The 16557-nt window shown below is 42.7% G+C and overlaps 1 protein-coding gene and 1 long non-coding RNA gene across 8 annotated transcripts in view; one reads left to right on the plus strand and one right to left on the minus strand.

Annotated features, from left to right (window-relative positions):
• Positions 1-8163: 8163 nt before the first annotated feature.
• Positions 8164-14274, minus strand: LOC110598114 (uncharacterized). Its single transcript, XR_005731857.2, has 3 exons — positions 14014-14274; positions 10704-10853; positions 8164-10023 (listed from the first exon to the last, which is right to left on the minus strand). It is a non-coding gene; the product is annotated as an uncharacterized LOC110598114 (long non-coding RNA).
• The window catches only part of Vdr (vitamin D receptor), a 60102-nt gene continuing 57323 nt past the window's right edge, over positions 13779-16557 (plus strand). For 2 of the 7 annotated variants that reach the window (XM_040280749.2, XM_078014785.1), the window contains exons 1-3: positions 14372-14528; positions 14939-15014; positions 15597-15689. Coding sequence is in view for 2 of the 7 variants with exons in the window: in XM_078014783.1 (XP_077870909.1) it covers positions 13931-13988 (58 nt within the window). In the remaining 5 variants the exon portion in view is untranslated. Of the gene's footprint in view, positions 13825-13915; positions 13989-14353; positions 14529-14938; positions 15015-15596; positions 15690-16557 lie in introns of those variants that run through there. The other 5 variants (XM_078014787.1, XM_078014786.1, XM_078014784.1 and 2 more) reach the window with 5 other exon arrangements.

Raw genomic sequence — 16557 nt, forward strand, 5'->3', positions numbered from 1 at the left:
GGCTCCACCATCAGATGCCTGGGCCCACTTCCTGCCTCTGCTATTACTGGTTGTTCCATTTCATTAGCCTCTTTGAGCTTCAACTTGTTCATTTATACCTGTCTGAAAGTTGTTATGAAAATTAAATGAGTAAGATATACATATTGTTGACATACTTTGGTTTACTGCTACCACTTTATTAAGCACTTTGTCCTGATTTTGTATCTGTTTCTTGTGTATAAAACAACACCTGCCACAAGGTACAGTCTAGGTAAATATTAGTATTATACTTTTTCTGTGTAAGTATTATTTTAGCTTCATCCATAAATTTCAATATATAGTATTGCTATTAAGTTCTAGGTATTTTCTCTTTTATATAATAGTTTATTTTCAGATACATGTTTTAGAATTACCTATTGTTAAGGGCTTTTCTTGGACTCTTTGTTATTGACATGGTGGTATTCTTTAATATTTCTAGTTACCCTCCTTTCCTGGGCCTGGGGAAAGGTTGTCCTTCACTGACTCCTGAAGTCGTGGTCACATGATTTTTCTCTGGCCAGTGAAATGCAGTGAAGGTATTTATGAAAGCAGCATTCTACACTCTTTCTCTTTCCCAAGGACTGGGAAAACACGGGTGAAGATGCACTAGATCAGAGTAGTCTAGAACACAGAACCACACAGAGAGCAGCTACTCTGGAGGGTTATCTACACCTTGAGCAAATAATAATAATAAAAGTAATAATAAATTTTTGTCCCTTATCAGGTTACTCAAGGCTTTTGTTGTTGTTGTTTGCTTGTTTCTCACACTAGGGATTGAACCAGAGCACTCTACCACTGAGCCCTTTTATCTTTTCTTTTGAGACAGTGTCTTGTTAAGTTGCCTAGGTTGGCCTCCAGCTTTTAATCCTCCTCTCTAGCTTCCCTAGTCACTGGGATTACAGGTCTATGCCACTATGCTAGACCTGCTATTGGAGTTTTGATGTTATTACCACAGCATAACTTACCCTTTCCTATTTGATATTACTTCTTTTTAATTGAATTGTGGTCAAATATTCCTATTGGTATAAAAGCAGTCCTTTAAACCTGTCAAGGCTAGCTTAAGGGATAACGTGTGGACAATTTTCATAAACATCCCATGTAGTGCTCAATAATACTTATTCTGGGGTTCAGTGAATTAGACAAAGGGGAATGAAGGGAAGGAAGAGAGGATGGGAATAGGAAAGGCAGTAGAATGAGTGTGACGTAACTTTTCTATGTTCATATATGAATATACCACCAGTGATACTTCACATCATGTACAACCCCAAGAATGGGATCCTAATTAGAATAAGTCATACTCTGTGTATGTATGATATGTCAAAATGCTGTCAATGTATGTCTAAAAAGAACAAATAAAACATTTTAAAAAGTACTTATTCTCTACTAAGTGGAATATTCTGCATATGAATATTAAATCAAACTCATTAATTGTCTTTTTTATCACTTATGTTTTTGTTCACTTAATCTGTCACTTCCCTAGTGTCATGTTGAAATTTCTCACTGTGATAGTGAAAAACTTATCATCCTATCATTTTACTACATTTTTTTTGAGGCTATGTGGTTGGATGCATACAAGTTTAGAATTATTTCAGCTGCCTTAAAGACTATTAGCATATATCTGGAATTTTAAAAATCCAATCTGACTGTTTTCATCACTTACCTATTTAATTACAATTTATTGTGGTTGTTGACATACTTTGGTTTACTGCTTCCACTTTATTAAGCACTTTGTCCTGATTTTGTATCTGTTTCTTATTGCTCTTGAGAATCCAGTTATACATCTAGCCACAATTCCATGGTAGGGGAACTTTCTCCTTGGAAGCTTGACACAATCTCTTCTTTTTCCTTTGATAGCAAGTTTCCCATGATATTCCTAGATGTTATTTTTAAAAAATATTATCTTTTTGACATTCACTAGTTAAAGATTCATATTTTCCACAGTTCTGGAAACATCTCAGTCATTGTCTTTTTGAAGACATTTTCTCTTTCTTATTCTTCTATTTCCTTCTAGAGCCCTAATTAAACACAGTTCAGTTTTCTTACTCTCTTTTTTTTAATCCCCTAGCCTTTCATATTTTTATGTCTTTATCTTTTTCATCTACATTCTTTGTAATTTTTTCAACTCTAACTTCCAGTTTATTAATGCTTTCCTCAGCTATGTCTAATCTACTATTTAATCTGTCCACTGAACGTTAAGCCTCAAGTAATTATTTTTTAAAGCTAGAAAATGTTTTAATTCTTTCCCAAGACTTCTTAATTATTCATAATCACTTGTTATCTGTGTATTTTTTAGCTTCCTTTTTCTTTTTTCTTTTTTAGTTGTCAATGGACCTTTATTTTGTTTATATGTGGTACTGAGAATCGAAACCAGTGCCTCACACATCCTAGGCAAGCGCTCTGCCACTGAGCCACAACCCTAGCCTCCCCCCTTTTTAAAAATTTCTTTAAGCCTATTAAACTTAACTATTTTATGTCTCAGAATTTTAACATCTGAAGCCTTTGGGAAACTTTCTGCTAATTCTCACTCAATGTGTTTTATTTCCAGGTGTACTTTTTGAGCTACAAATCTCCCTGGCGTTTCATCTTTGACATATCTTTGGGTACTAAGATGAGGTTGGGGGTTCCTGTGGAGAGGAGTTATGTTTGATTTTGCTCAGTTATCTGAGTAGTACCAACCTGGAATCACTTTAAATTTTATGCTTGAGAGTTTTGTTTGTTTGTTTTGGATTTTTGTTGTGTTTTTTTTTTTGATTACATAGCATATGAATTTGGACTACAAACTCAGAGTCACATTGACTTGTGGTTGTAAATCCTAAAGGGATATTTATTATTTTTCCTACCATCTAGAATGACTCAAGCCAGTTTCCCTGCTGTTAGCCTTTACATGGAGGTTTATTTCTCATTCACCTTACACAAAGATGTCTTGGCAAATACCTTTTGAGGGTCCAACTTTATGTAAGATGATTCCTTGGCTTTACCTCCTATCCCTACACCCTGTGAAGCCATCAAAGTGAAAGCTCAGGGTTACCAGAGTTCTATAGAAACTCTGAGAGTGAAGGTGACTATTGGTTCTGGCTTACCAATCTGTGTTCTTACTTGCACTTTGAATTCTGCAGATTTCTTTCTTTACTGCCAGTTTGATGATAGATTTAAGATTTTAGAAAATTGTTGTTTTAAGTGGGAGTCTCATTTATGATATCTAATCCATTGTACTGTTGCAAAGGACACTTTTTTTTCAAAACCATGATTAAGAGGAAGGTAATGCAATGTTGACACATACCATTCTTTGTCAGTTGTTCTGTTTTAACACCACCTGCCCTCAGATGCCCTCTACTTACAGGGTGTGTGCAACTTGGGAAAAAGAAACATGGCAATAAATCCTTGATTACTGAGGATCAAATGTTAATTGATCATCTAACGTAGTAAAATAACAAGTGATTAGAAGGGAGACATTATTAACCACAAAGCAGGTTTTGTGTCTCCTCACATTTGGAGCTTTGATAAGGAAATAAACTGGCAGTGGGCACCAAAAGGAGCCTTTCTATTGGACTGGAGTGCACTGGTACAACCTATAGGGTTTGCTATGTCACTTCAAAGTTTAAGACTCTGGGAATCAGGGAGAAGGTGAGGGGAAGCTAAGAATGTAGAGACATTTGATTCTGTAAAGTTTGAGCTCCCAACATGGTGGAAATGGTGGACTCACTTCAGTTATCTCTAGGAAGTGAAAGTGGAGTTTTGGCATTTACCTCTAGTATTCATTTCTAATTCCCATCCAGATCAAGTGTCAGGTTCCTGGGAAGAGAGAAAAAGGTGGGAAAGACAAAAATAACAAGATTTCTATAGAAAAAAAAATTATCTGTGGAGTTGTTCTTGGTCCATCATCCTTCTCAGAACCTCCATTCCAGAACCTCCAAATACAGCCTGTATTTTCATGTCTGAGAACCTGAACTACTTGCTTAAATGTTCTTTGTCACCCCTCTTCAACCATGTTTTAGATTTCACTGCAGGGAAAGGAAGGAGAATGGGTAGACAATATTGGCAACTGACATATTTTTCTCCTACTTGTTCTAGTCAGTCTTAGACTCACTGACCACATGCTCTGGATGGCCCTCAAGCTGCCCACCATGGGACAGATGAGGAGCCTGTTAATGGAAGGAACAGAGGAACATGAGGTACACTGGGAACAGAGGGGCAGAAGGGGAAGCTCTAAGGAGTACCTGGCTTGTCTTTATAGAGCAGAAGCATGGGGGAAGGGAAGCCTACCAGGAAAAAGTTTGAGTAGAGTGAGGTCCTGAAAGAAGGATTGGAAACCCCTCATGGTATGGCCTCCTCATCACATTCTTTTTGGACTTGGTAGCTGCTACTCAGAGGTCAGCCAAGCTGGACCCTCCTCCTTTTGAGGGGTTTCAGGAACCCTAATTGAGTGACAGCTGTCTTTGAGAATGTTGGTTGAAGGAAGGTTCTTTGGCAGTGGCCAAGCTAAGAATGAATAGGCTACTCTCCTGCTCCTGACTACCTTTAAGTAGCTATCACACCCTCTTCAGATAGCCACTTTCAGGAGAGCCTGTCCTCTGGTATAATCTGGACGGGGATCTGTGGCATTAGAGATTTGGTAGCTGTCATCTCAGAAGCAAACCATAGTTTGACTTTTACCTGAATCCTTCTGTAGGTTCAACTTAAATAAGCCAAGCAGGTCCAAGTGGATTTAGCTCCCTCAGGTGTCTTAAAGAGAATCTGTCTTGACCTCCAAGTCATTTCTGGAGACTTTGCAATACACACACACACACACACACACAAACACACAAACACACACACACACACACACACACATACTTATTATGTATACTGCCTTAGGCAATGCAACATACAAAGATGTGGTGTTTGCCCTAGGGGAGCTTCTGATCCAGCTGTCAATATGCCAATAATATGACCAACACCATGGAAGCCCCCGTGTGCCTCTCTTAGTCATGCCATCATCTCCAGCCTCCTTCCCAAAGGCATCCCTGTTCTGACTTCTAACCCTAGAGATTTGCAGACTAGCTTTTAAACTGAACCTGAAGGTTAACTTGCCACATACAGCAAAATCAAAGGACACCATTTTTCTAATTTGGTGAGATCTCCTTTAAGATCCAAAATCTATGTTTCTGGGGGTATATTTCAAGCATTTTCCCCAAAAGTGAGAGGTCTAACACACAGTGAGACAGTCTGGATCTGTGGTGTCATGGATATAAACATCCTGCCTCCCATTAAAATCCATGAATGCCACCTGAATCTACTCACCACCCTAGGACATCAACAGGGGCTCCACATGTCCCTGATGGGTCCCTTAGCTTGCAGCCTAGAACTGCTTAAAGATTCAGTGTACATATTTGTGGGACTGAGCAATAGAAGCATAAGGGTCTTCACCATGACAGGTCCAGGACACAGCAAACTGACCCTGATACCAAAGAAGACTCCTTTTGCTTGAGAGGAGCCATCTTGACAAGATGCTAACTTTGGATACTAACTGCTCAGAATCACAGCCTCAGCATGTGACTTAAAGTCCTAACAGATATTTGCAAACTGTTTTTAAAAAGTATCATAAAGCCAGGCACGATGTCACATGCCTGTAATCTCAACGACTCAGGAGCATGAAGCAGGAAGATCTCAAGTTCAAGGCCAGCCTCAGCAACATATGAGGCCCTAAGCAACTTAGTGAGGCCCTGTCTTGAAATAAAAAATAAAAAGGGTTGGGAATGTAGCTCAGGGGTACCCTTGGGTCCGGTCTCCAGTAACAAAAAAAAAAAAAAAAAAAAAAAAAAGAAATGCAATCTGAATTCTTCAGTGAGTTGGAAGAAACACCATTTTTCTGCAGTACAATCCACATTTCATATACCCTGAGGTCTTAACTTTCATCTTCACCTGCAAAAAGGAGACTATAAATGTCATTCACTTCTGGAAACCAAGAAATTAGTTCCCTCAAAGGGATGGGTCCTTTCTATATAAGGAGTACAACTAGCACAAAAGTATTATCATCTTAATTGTTTTACTCTAAAAATCCCAAATATTCCTTTCCAGCTCTGGCCTGGAAAGCCCTGGCACAAACAGCTCCCATTCTTAGGTTTGAATTTTGTGCCTCAAACAGCAATGGCAGCCCAGATCTTAGAGGGTAGGCCTCCAGACCTCCTGAGATGCACATTAGCTACAATCTGGGCAATTCTTTCCAGGTGATTCTCTTCTTGGTCTAGTGAGGTAGATTAAATTCCCTTTCCTCCCAGCTCTCAAAGAGGAAGTGGCCTCTTGGAGGCAATCGAGCAAGGCTTTATAATATCAATACCCCACAAAACCCCACGGTCTGGAGCCTAATGCTTCTCTCATTGGATCAAAATTTTCCACTTCCAGTCAAGATCTCAAGAAGTTAGCTCAAATCTAAAATATATTGGGCAAAAGGCAAAAAAATAAATTAGTTATGTGTATCTGGGGGTTTAATATACTTTAATGATGTTATGTGCCACCATTTTAAGAATAGATGGCAATACTGCTGATAGACCTACAGATTTTTTTTTAATCACAGTAAAGTTCAGTGCTCCTTTTCTTTTTCCCTTTCATACTTCCTTTCTTTCTTCCCTCCCTTCAATCATTCTTTTCTTCCTAATCAGTGAGATAAGAATTAAAGAGCAAGGAAAAGGGAAATACCCTGTTGAGACTCCAGAGGCTATGACAATTTTAAGGGGATTTGCAAAATGATTACAAAGAACTGATATCAGCTATTAAGTTAATATTCATCTAATGTTTATTATGTTCCTGGCACATAATTAACAACCCTATGAAGTCAACAACCCTGTGAGTATTACTTTCCCCATTCTGCTGATGGCAAAACCATCAGTAAGATGGTTTAGAAAGATTAAGTACTTTTCCCCAAGTCACTTAGACACTAAGAAACAGTGCAAGCCCAAATGCTTTACCTCCCCATTCTCCCTCCAGTATCAATCCCTGGAACCTTGTAGAAATGTGTCAGGGACCTTACTAGGCACATGGAGATCGCTAATCCAAATTCTTTCATATTTCAAAGGAAAGTCTAAAAAAAAAAAGGTAACTCTATTTGGGGTATAGAGATCCAGACTAAAGATAAGTCCTCTCACCAGACTATTCTAAATATGGGAGCTATAGCTCCCAGGGAAGAACTTCCAAAGAGGAAGAGTATAGAGTGTGGTAGCTCTCAGGGAGCCTTCTAGCTACCTTCCCTAACGTGAGTGTTGCCATTTCTCCAGAAGGCAGAGGAAGGGCAGGGTAATGAGAAGAGCAAGAACCCTGTTTCAAGGCAGGAGACAGCCTCTAAGTCCCTGCTTGGTGGCTCACTGACCATAAACTTGGATGGGTTGCCTAAACTTGCTGAATCTTTCTGTTCTCTAGAGCAGTGGCCTCCAAGAGGGGATACGCTATAGGATTCCTTGAGCAAGAGAAGGCAATATTGTGACTTCCCTTTTTTTTGGCGGGGTAGGAGGGTGGACTGTTACCAAGGATTGAACTTAGGGCCCTCAACCACTGAGCCACATCCCCAGCCCTATTTTATATTTTATTAGAGACAAGGTCTCACTGAGTTGCTTATTGTCCCACTGTTTCTGAGGTTGGCTTTGAACTCGTGATCCTCCTGCCTCAGCTTCCGGAGCCAGTTGGATTACAGGTGTGCATCACCACCCCCAAGATGACTTCCTTTTTTATTTGTTTTTTATCTTTGAAAATTTGAGCTTTAGCTTTAGTTAACAGAGGGACACCAGCATCACCAGCAAAGATGGCCGTATGTCAAGCACATTGGGTGAAGTATCTGAATGCAAAGAAGTAATGTCAGAGAAGTCAGTAAAATGTTCCAAAAAGTATCAAGGACGTCATTTGAAATTAGAAGTAATGGTTATTACTGTTAATGATAACTCTCACCTAGAAAATGTAATGTGACTTGAGATATTAGCCAATGACAGTACTTTCAAAATAATATTCACATATGCAGATGACAATTTTCCATTTTGAAAATAGGGTTTTACATCACAAATATTTTGAGACCACTTCTTAGCTGAAGGACATGTGGATGATACAAAGCATCATCACACCACTATTTCAGTCCAGGGTGACTCCCATTGCAAGAGGAGATGGAGGCCAGAAACAACAATATTAACAATGGCAACATTTTTAATGGCACAGAACAATGAGGCAAATGCAACAGAAAGGGGAAGCCATGCTTTGTAGTGTTTGTCCCAGGCCAGAGGCCAAAGACAAAGGAGATGAGCTGTCAACAGCCACATCTTTCTGGAGTTGGGGCCCCAGGGGAGAGATGTTTAACACATTCCTGGGCTGCTTACGGAATGTCCTTCCTGTTCTGGAGAAACAAGCAGGCGTGCCCAGGATGAGGCTTGCAGAGCTTTTGCTTATTGGTATGAAGAAAAGGAGCTCATTGCCCAGTCATGCTCCCTGGAGACTTTCCTCCTAGAGGGAGGGCTTCTTTTGTCAGTAGTTTTTCCCTACTGACCTTTTGAGTAGCAATGTAACACTAACTCTACTCTCACCTGTTCCTGAGGTGCTTAATCTCTTGCCACAGAGCCTCTCCACTTATCTTTATCACTAGGCTCTTCCACAAGACACCCTTCCCTAGGAAGCAAAACAGGAATTCCCCAAAGGTAATGGGATGTTGTTCTCTTGTCTCCTGCAAGAGTGATCATGGTCCTTGCAAAACCCATAATCCTAAACAGCCACAAATGGGAAAGGACTCCAAGCCTCTAGTTTATTCCATTGGTCTCAATGGTTGGGGTTGGGGCTTGGAGAGAAGTCATCACTGTCTGCTGGGGTTTGGACAGAAGCCCAGCAAATACCTAGGAGCCTGGGAGAGCTCTGAGCTGCCAATGCTTGGAGGTGCAGGTGGGAGTCTACACCTTCCTTCGTCCAGCCCCCAGGCTCTGCATTACCATGCCAGCACACACTGTGTGTGGGCCAGCAGTCTGGCAACCTGGGGCTCTAGGATATGGAAGCAGGTGGGAAAGACTAGTGCCAAAAGCCCCAAGGATGGAGACATGAGCTGGGCTACTGGGAATGAAGCCCTGGAGCCAGATGGATTTGGAGTGAATATCTGGCAGTGCCCAACTCTTTCTAGGGCAAGCTGAGTCTGCAGGCTGTCACTTCTCATGGCATGGCATGCAATTCCCCAGAACTAAAGAAATTCTAGTTCTAGAGAAGTCAGGATTTCTGAGATGCCATAAAGCTTCCCAAGGCTGAAAAAACCTCCACAAACTGGAATATGCAAGAGGCTGATAAGATCACAACAGAATTAAGGCCACAAAAGCCAACAGTGAGTGGATACAGTGACACTGGGTCACTTCCTCAGTGACCTTGCCCTGACTGTATGACTTTGGAGGGAGGATCCTTGAAAGGCCTGAAGCCACCATGGAACCACTTAGGGTTCTGAGGTTGCTCCTTATAAGCATGCTGGTCTCTCAAATGCCTTTCTGTCAATCTTATTTCAGGTTCTAACTAAGGGAATCCCATGGTGACATGAACTTGTGCAGGTGATTCAGAAAGGCGAGATTCAATCGAATGCCTGGATAGATCCTTCTATCTATTGGTTAGTCAAACAATAAGTTCAGCATAGCCCATGATCTACTGCAGGATTTTTAAAACTCTGGGTCACAACCCATGAATGATGATCTGTGAAATCAGTTTGCTGGACCCCAAACTGAAAGGAGGGGAGGAAGGAAAAAAGGAAGGAAGGAGAAGGGAGGGAAGGAGGGGAGGAAGAAAAAAAGGAAGGAAGGAGAAGGGAGGGAAGGGGGGGAGGAAGAGGAAAAAATAGAAAACATTGTAGGGAAACTCTCATTTCTTGAACTTTATCTATATGCATTAGTATACTAAGTTATGATAAAAACTCATTTGTTACTATGGGTTGAGTTAAAATTTCAAAAAACACTGTCCTGGAAAGACCTTTTGTTTGGTTTGCCTTCATTGCTTACAGCTTCTTCCATTTATTCATTTCATTTTCACCATCTGGAACATAAACAGAGAGAACAGTTCCAGATCCTTTTTGTCCTGAAAGATAAATTAGCTAACCTTTCTGGACTTAATTTTTTAAAAATATAAAACAATGGGCTAGGGTTGTGGCTCTGGTAGAGTGCTTGCCTAGCATGCATGAGGCACTGGGTTAGATCCTCAGCACCACATAAAAATAAAATAAAGATATTGTGCCCACCTAAAACTGAAATAAATATTTATATATTTATATAAATATTTATATAAATATATATATGATGGGGCTGGGGTTGTGGCCCAGTGTCAGAGCACTTGCCTTGCACATGTGAGGCACTGGGTTCGATCCTCAGCACCACATAAAAATAAATCAACAAAATAAAGATTAATATATACTAATATATATATATTATATATATAATATATATATATTAATATATATATTATATATATAATATATATAATATATATTATATATATATATATATAAAGAAACTGAGAAGCCTTGTCCCTATGTCTCTATGACTCCATAACTGTGTCTGTCTCTCCCAATGTTCTTTGAGTTTACTGACAGTCTTCTCTTCAGTCCTCCCATGCCCATAACCATAAAATATTTAAGGGGAAAAGGGGGCCCTAAAAAAGGCAAAAGCAAACAGTCAGATGAGAGTGTTCTACAGAGAGCTCAAAGGGCATACTTTTACCTGGTGAGCAGCTTCTGGACAACTTAAACCCTCTGTCCATGGAGACAGGGTCCCTGTGAACCTTAAAGGGACAAGGTGATCCATTCAAAGTCTTGGCATCATGGCAAGAGGTTCAGAGAGTGTCCATCAGCCTTGAAGGCAGTATCCAGGCTACAGAAAAGAGGAGCCCATCAGCTGAGTATAGGCTGCAGCCCTGTACCCTGACTACAGCCCCACCTGTCTGGGCACCTGCAGGCTCCCAGAGCCTGTCAGAGAGGTTAAGAAGCCAGGTTCTGCTTTCCCCTGGATTCTGTAGAATAAAGCCCACAAGGGTGGCCTCACCTCACAAGGGTGGCATGCACCTGGCAGGGCTCTTTTGTTTTGATACACATCTTTGAGTCTCTAGCACTGTAGTGTGGCATCTCAAACATAGCAAGAACTTAGTAAATATCCCCTGTTGCAATTGATTAGAGATAGGTACTGACCAAAACCAATCTGAACATTCCCCTAGTAACCACCACTATCCCTCCTAAGGACAAATGAAAATACAAGAAATGTTAACTTTAGAGGGGAAAGGGGGAAAATTCATGTTTTCTGTAGAGGATCTGGTAAATGGTCTACATAGCAGTCTAACTAAAGAAATTCTAAGCTACTAAATCTGCAGGGTTTTTGTTTGTTTTTGAGTTGCTGGGGATTGAACCTGGGGCTTCATAAACACTATACAATAAGTGTTCTAACACTGGGCTACTGCCCCAACCCAAATCTATACTGCAGAAATGCCACCTGTCATCAGGCTTTGAGAGAAGGGGACTCTCTTTCTCTCTAGCCTTTCTTGTACCTGGCTAGAGAGAAGCAGGATCAGGAGACAATTAGTGATTACAACCCAACAGGGAAAAGTGCAACTCATGTATTCTTGCTTTTTTATTTTTGCAAAATAACCTTTGTCATAAGAATAAAGCTGAGGTGAAAAAAATCCATTTGTTTTCAATGTAGATATAAGAGGCCTGTTATCAGGTGACAAACTATGCAATACAGCAATTCACTATAGAAAGACTAGAGAAATGATGGGTCATTTTGGCCTGGAGATGTTGCAAAAGATCTGATGGAACATACAGGATCTGGGCTGGGGATGTGGCTCAAGCGGTAGCGTGCTCGCCTGGCATGCATGCGGCCCGGGTTCGATCCTCAGCACCACATACAAAGATGTTGTGTCCGCTGAAAACTAAAAAATAAATATTAAAAAATTCTCAAAAAAAAAAAAACCATACAGGATCTAAAGGACAGGTCTGGAGAGACAGATGAGAGTCATTCAGGTATGGGGAGGTTGATAAGAAAATGGTTAGGGACATAGTGATATGACTATGATAGGATATATGTTAACACAGTGACAATATTTATAATCTTATAATCTTGGAGAAGGCTGGTTTAGCTAGACAACTGGTGAAAAGTACATGGGAATATTTTTTATTTTTTGAGAGGCAGCATGGAACAGTAAGGATGTTCAGAGAGAAGACCTGTGTTCAAGTGGCTCTATCATTTCCTAGCTGTAAAAATATTGACAATTCTGCACATCTGTTGTACAATAGGGAGAGTATTTTCTAATCTGCCTGTACCAAAAAGTTATAATAAAGGCTGAATAAAATATTTCAACTGGGTGTGGTGGTACATGCCTTCAATCCCAGCGAGATTAAAGATAGAGAGCAGGTGGGTTGCAAGTTTGAAGGCAGCTTCCATATCTAAGCAAGACTCGCAGCAACTTAGCAAGTAAAAGGACTGGGGATATAGCTGAGTGTTAAAGAATTCCATCTCCAGTACCAAAAAAAGAAAAGAAAAGAAAGAAAGAAAAGATATTCCAAAGAATCCTTTTATACTCTAAAATGTTTTATACATGTTAAATACTAGTTTCACTGCTTCAACCAAAAGCTGTGAAAAAAGACTCATAGTCAACAACTATGGAATTCTTATTACTCATCTTTCATTACCTTTTTTTAAGGTTTATTTGCAAGATGCTATGCCCTTTAAACACCACAAAAGTGACTTCTGAGTGATCAACCTCTTCCAGAGGCTCTTGGGACTTCCTCAGGTGTTGGCTGTTAGAGATATCTCTTATACTTTTCTTCCCATGAGAATCACTGCTAGCTTTCTCAGGATGCTTTGAGCAAGGGAGGTATTTCTTCACTTTTCTTAAAATAGAGAATCTATCCATTAGATAGGTAGAACCTTCAAAGGGACACTTCCATCTATCTGTTTCTTAGGGGAACTGATGATCTATTCCCAAGCTAAACAATGGGTATCTCTCTCCCTTTTCCTCCCTGCCTCCTTTTAAGCTTTGCCAGAGAAAGTGCCTTAATGAACTGCTTCAGGCTTCACCTCACAACTTCACCATTTGAACTTCCTTCTGTTTAGCTTCAGTCCATTTCTTGGGATCGTATTGTTGAGATCTGGGAAAGGCTGGTTATCAGTCTGGAATAGCTGTCTCCAAATTGGTTCATTGCACCAGCAAACTTGCTGGGCTCTGGTACTAGTCCTTCGCTGCATTGCTGCAATGCTGGGTCATGAAGGGCAAATCACTTACCCTTTCTATGCCTCAATTTCTTGCCTATTGCACTTGTTCCCTCAGCGCAGGCTTTCTCCTCTGCAAGAGGCAAACAGCAATATCTTCCCTACCTAAAGGAGGTCACCATCTGCTGGATGACTTTGTGGGTATCTCTATTCTGGAACATGCTGTTGCGATTTTGTTATGATTACTATATATATTTAGACATTCTCCTACTGGACAGTTCCCCTCTAAGGGGGCGGGGGACCCCGTCTTTTTCACCTCTCTTCTAGCATTGAGTACTTATATTGGTAAGTAGAGCGAAGTTAATTTTTAGCCAAAAATTTATGTGGCGAATTTTCCACAATCATCCACTAATCCTGGACTCAGGATGCACTTTTTACCCTTTTTATCTCCTCCCTTCCCTTACAGCAACGTCACGGTGGGAAGCAGGGCTGGGGGGCAGTGGGGACAGGGGATCAGAGCAGCTAAGACTAAGCGCTCGGGAATGAGATTAGCGATGGGCCAGGAACGTGCTCGGGGCTGTTGCTGCCAAGGGGACGTCGGTGGTAGCAATGATGCAACTCCAGGCTCCACTTCGACAGGGTGTGCTGTTTTACCCTAATTCTTGGAATAGGGTTGAGGTCCTGGCGTTCTGCAGAAGTAACACGGCTGTAAGCGGTGCTAGGGATTCCCCACGAATGCGGAGAGAATGGCTCTGGTTCGGCAGGCGCCCCCCAGCGACCTGCGGGCGACAAGGCCCGGGCCGGGTGAGCCTAGGTGGGGGTGACGCACCTGGCTGAGGCGTCCGCAGAGGCTGGGTAGAACCACGGCAGCAGGGGTAGCGAGGAGGCATCCTCTATTATTGCAGGCAGAAGCGTGGATCTGCACATACGAAATCATCGAAAACTCCGTCCCACACGGGGCAGGGTATGCCTAACTCTATGGAGGCAGCCGTGAGAGGTTTCCCCAGGCAAGGACTCCAAGGCGGCCGTGCAGTGGTTGATTCCAAGTCAAGATGGTTGCAGCGCCGAGGGAGCGCTTGGCAACAAGGGACAGAGGCTATGGGCGGGACCAGTGGGCGGGGCGGGGCCGGGGGCGGGTCCCGTCGGGGGCGGGGCCAGGTGCTGGGCAGTCTGTGCTTGTCAAAAGGCAGCAGCGGAGTCGGGAGCGCCAGGCTGCGTGTTCACCCGCCGGACCAGGTGCGGACCTGGGAGCTGCGGGGAAGGGGGTTCTAGGATAGGGACTGAATCCTGGCTGGGGGCTTCGGAGGTCCGGAGATCTGAGTGCCCGTGTGCAAGCACTTGAGTGTAAGTCTCAGGAACAAAACTTGGCGACTGAGATCCGGGCTGTTGTGCCATGAGGTTGGGACACTGAGGGGGCACTGAGGTTTGAAAAAGTTGAAGTTTGTGCCAAGCTGGCGAGAGGGCAGCCACCTCCTCGATGTTCATTCAGGCAATTCAGCGTAGAAAGTGTTCAGCTAGGACAGGGCTTAGCACTTGGGTTACTAGACCCATTTGTTTCTTCCTTCATCGGGCGCCTTGGCATGGAGGGGAAGAATAAGGAAGGGTGCGATTGGCTGTCGATGGTACTAAGGACTTCTGGGGGTGGAGTGTGTGTAGCTTTATTTATTATCCTGTAGAGCCCTAGTATGGCCACCTGTGATGGTGAAGTTGGATCTTTTACGTGGAGTATTTTTCTTTTCTCTTCTTGACTTTAGCCACCACGTAATTGACTGGTGCAGTGGATTAACTTTTCAGGAGAGCCAATCCATAGATGTCCAGAGGAACACAAGGGCAAGTATATAAGCCCGGTGGGGGCCTGAGGAGTTGTTTCTGCTTGGAGAGTGAGGGGCCCCGAATTTGTTGGTGGTGGGAGAGAATTCAAAGGAAATATCTAGGAAGGAATTTTGTGTGGTGGCCAGGGTCAGCGGATAGCTGTGCCCTCTCCCATGGACCAGAGGCTAAGACAGTCTGCTTGGGCTAGGGGGACCTTGAATCTCTGAACCTATTCCCTTCTCTTCCTCCTCCTCCTCCTCCTCCTCCTCCTCCTCCTCCTCCTCCTCCTCCTCCTCCTCCTCCTTGTGGTGAGTGAGTCAGCCTCCTGTCTGGGCTCAGTTGCAGCCAGAGGGGCCAGAGCCCAGGCAAGCATTTGGGCAGGCATTTTCTGAGCATTGCAGAAGTTCTCCTGGGCAGAGTTCAGCTCTGCTGTGGCTCCTTTCTGGAAGGCAGTCTTCCCATGGCCATTGGGCAGTGGGCAGGGGTTCAGACACCCAACACAGCAGTAGTTATTTGATGGCTATGGGATGATTCTAGAAAGAGTTGACTGTGAAGGGATTGTGGCTTTGTGGTAAGTCCACATCTCTTATCCTTCTCTAGGACTGAGAGGTACACCCCAGCACTGCAGAATTTTCCAGCTTCTCATCCCATTTGTTCTCTGTGGTCTTGTAGCTGCCCATCTCTGCTACTGAGGTAGGCATGAAGAAGAAATTGGGAGGATTCTGGAACCACAAAATGCAAATAATGCTTTAACCCAGTCTAGAGAGTTGGGGGTGGTTTGCTGAGGTGGGGATGGGTTGTCTGCACACAGGAGCCTCAATGCTATGAACTGAGAATGTTGTGTATTGGGGGCCCTTCTTCTATCCCCTCGCCATTAGAGTGCTGGAGGGAACTGTGGGTCACTCTGGAGTAGTTTCAGGTCAGGCATGTAGCCAGACCAGGAGGTAGTAAAAGTGAAAATTTCTCCCTGGCTTTTGTTTTGGGTGTTAAAGATCCATGAGCAGAAATAGGTGCCCCAGAGCCCATGGCCCCCCACTCAGTAGCCTCTCTAGACCTGTTTGAGAGGAATTCAGGGAGGCCAACAAGGCTGCTGGGCTGACTCAAACTGCAAAAAGCTGGGGAATTCACAGTCTGTACTCTGGCTGGGTCCCATGTCTTTGGGTTTGGCTGGTCCTGATTATCTATGACTTGGTCCCTTACCAAGACTGAAAATAGAGTAAGAAAGGAGGGAAAGGAAGACAGTGAGGAAGCTTTCTCGACCCCTCACTCTTCCAAGACCATCAGACTTTGTTTGTACATTGTGGTTGGTCCAGGTGCTGTTTGGGTGCTTTGGCTATTTGGTTTTATGCTTCTCCAGTCTTCTCTCTCTCTTTGGTCTCAGAACTGATACCTTTTGGGACTGAGTTGTAGAGGAAGCTCCAATCCATCTCCTGGGCCTCTACCCTCTACCCAGCACATAAAGAAGGTGCAGCCTGATGGGCTAGACCAACTTGTTATCCAAGACATGAGAAAGAGTTCTGGTTTTTCACTTCTTTGCCCCATATCCTAAGGAAACCATGAA

Source organism: Ictidomys tridecemlineatus, chromosome 6, assembly GCF_052094955.1.
Source record: "Ictidomys tridecemlineatus isolate mIctTri1 chromosome 6, mIctTri1.hap1, whole genome shotgun sequence".
Taxonomy (NCBI): Eukaryota; Metazoa; Chordata; class Mammalia; order Rodentia; family Sciuridae; genus Ictidomys; species Ictidomys tridecemlineatus.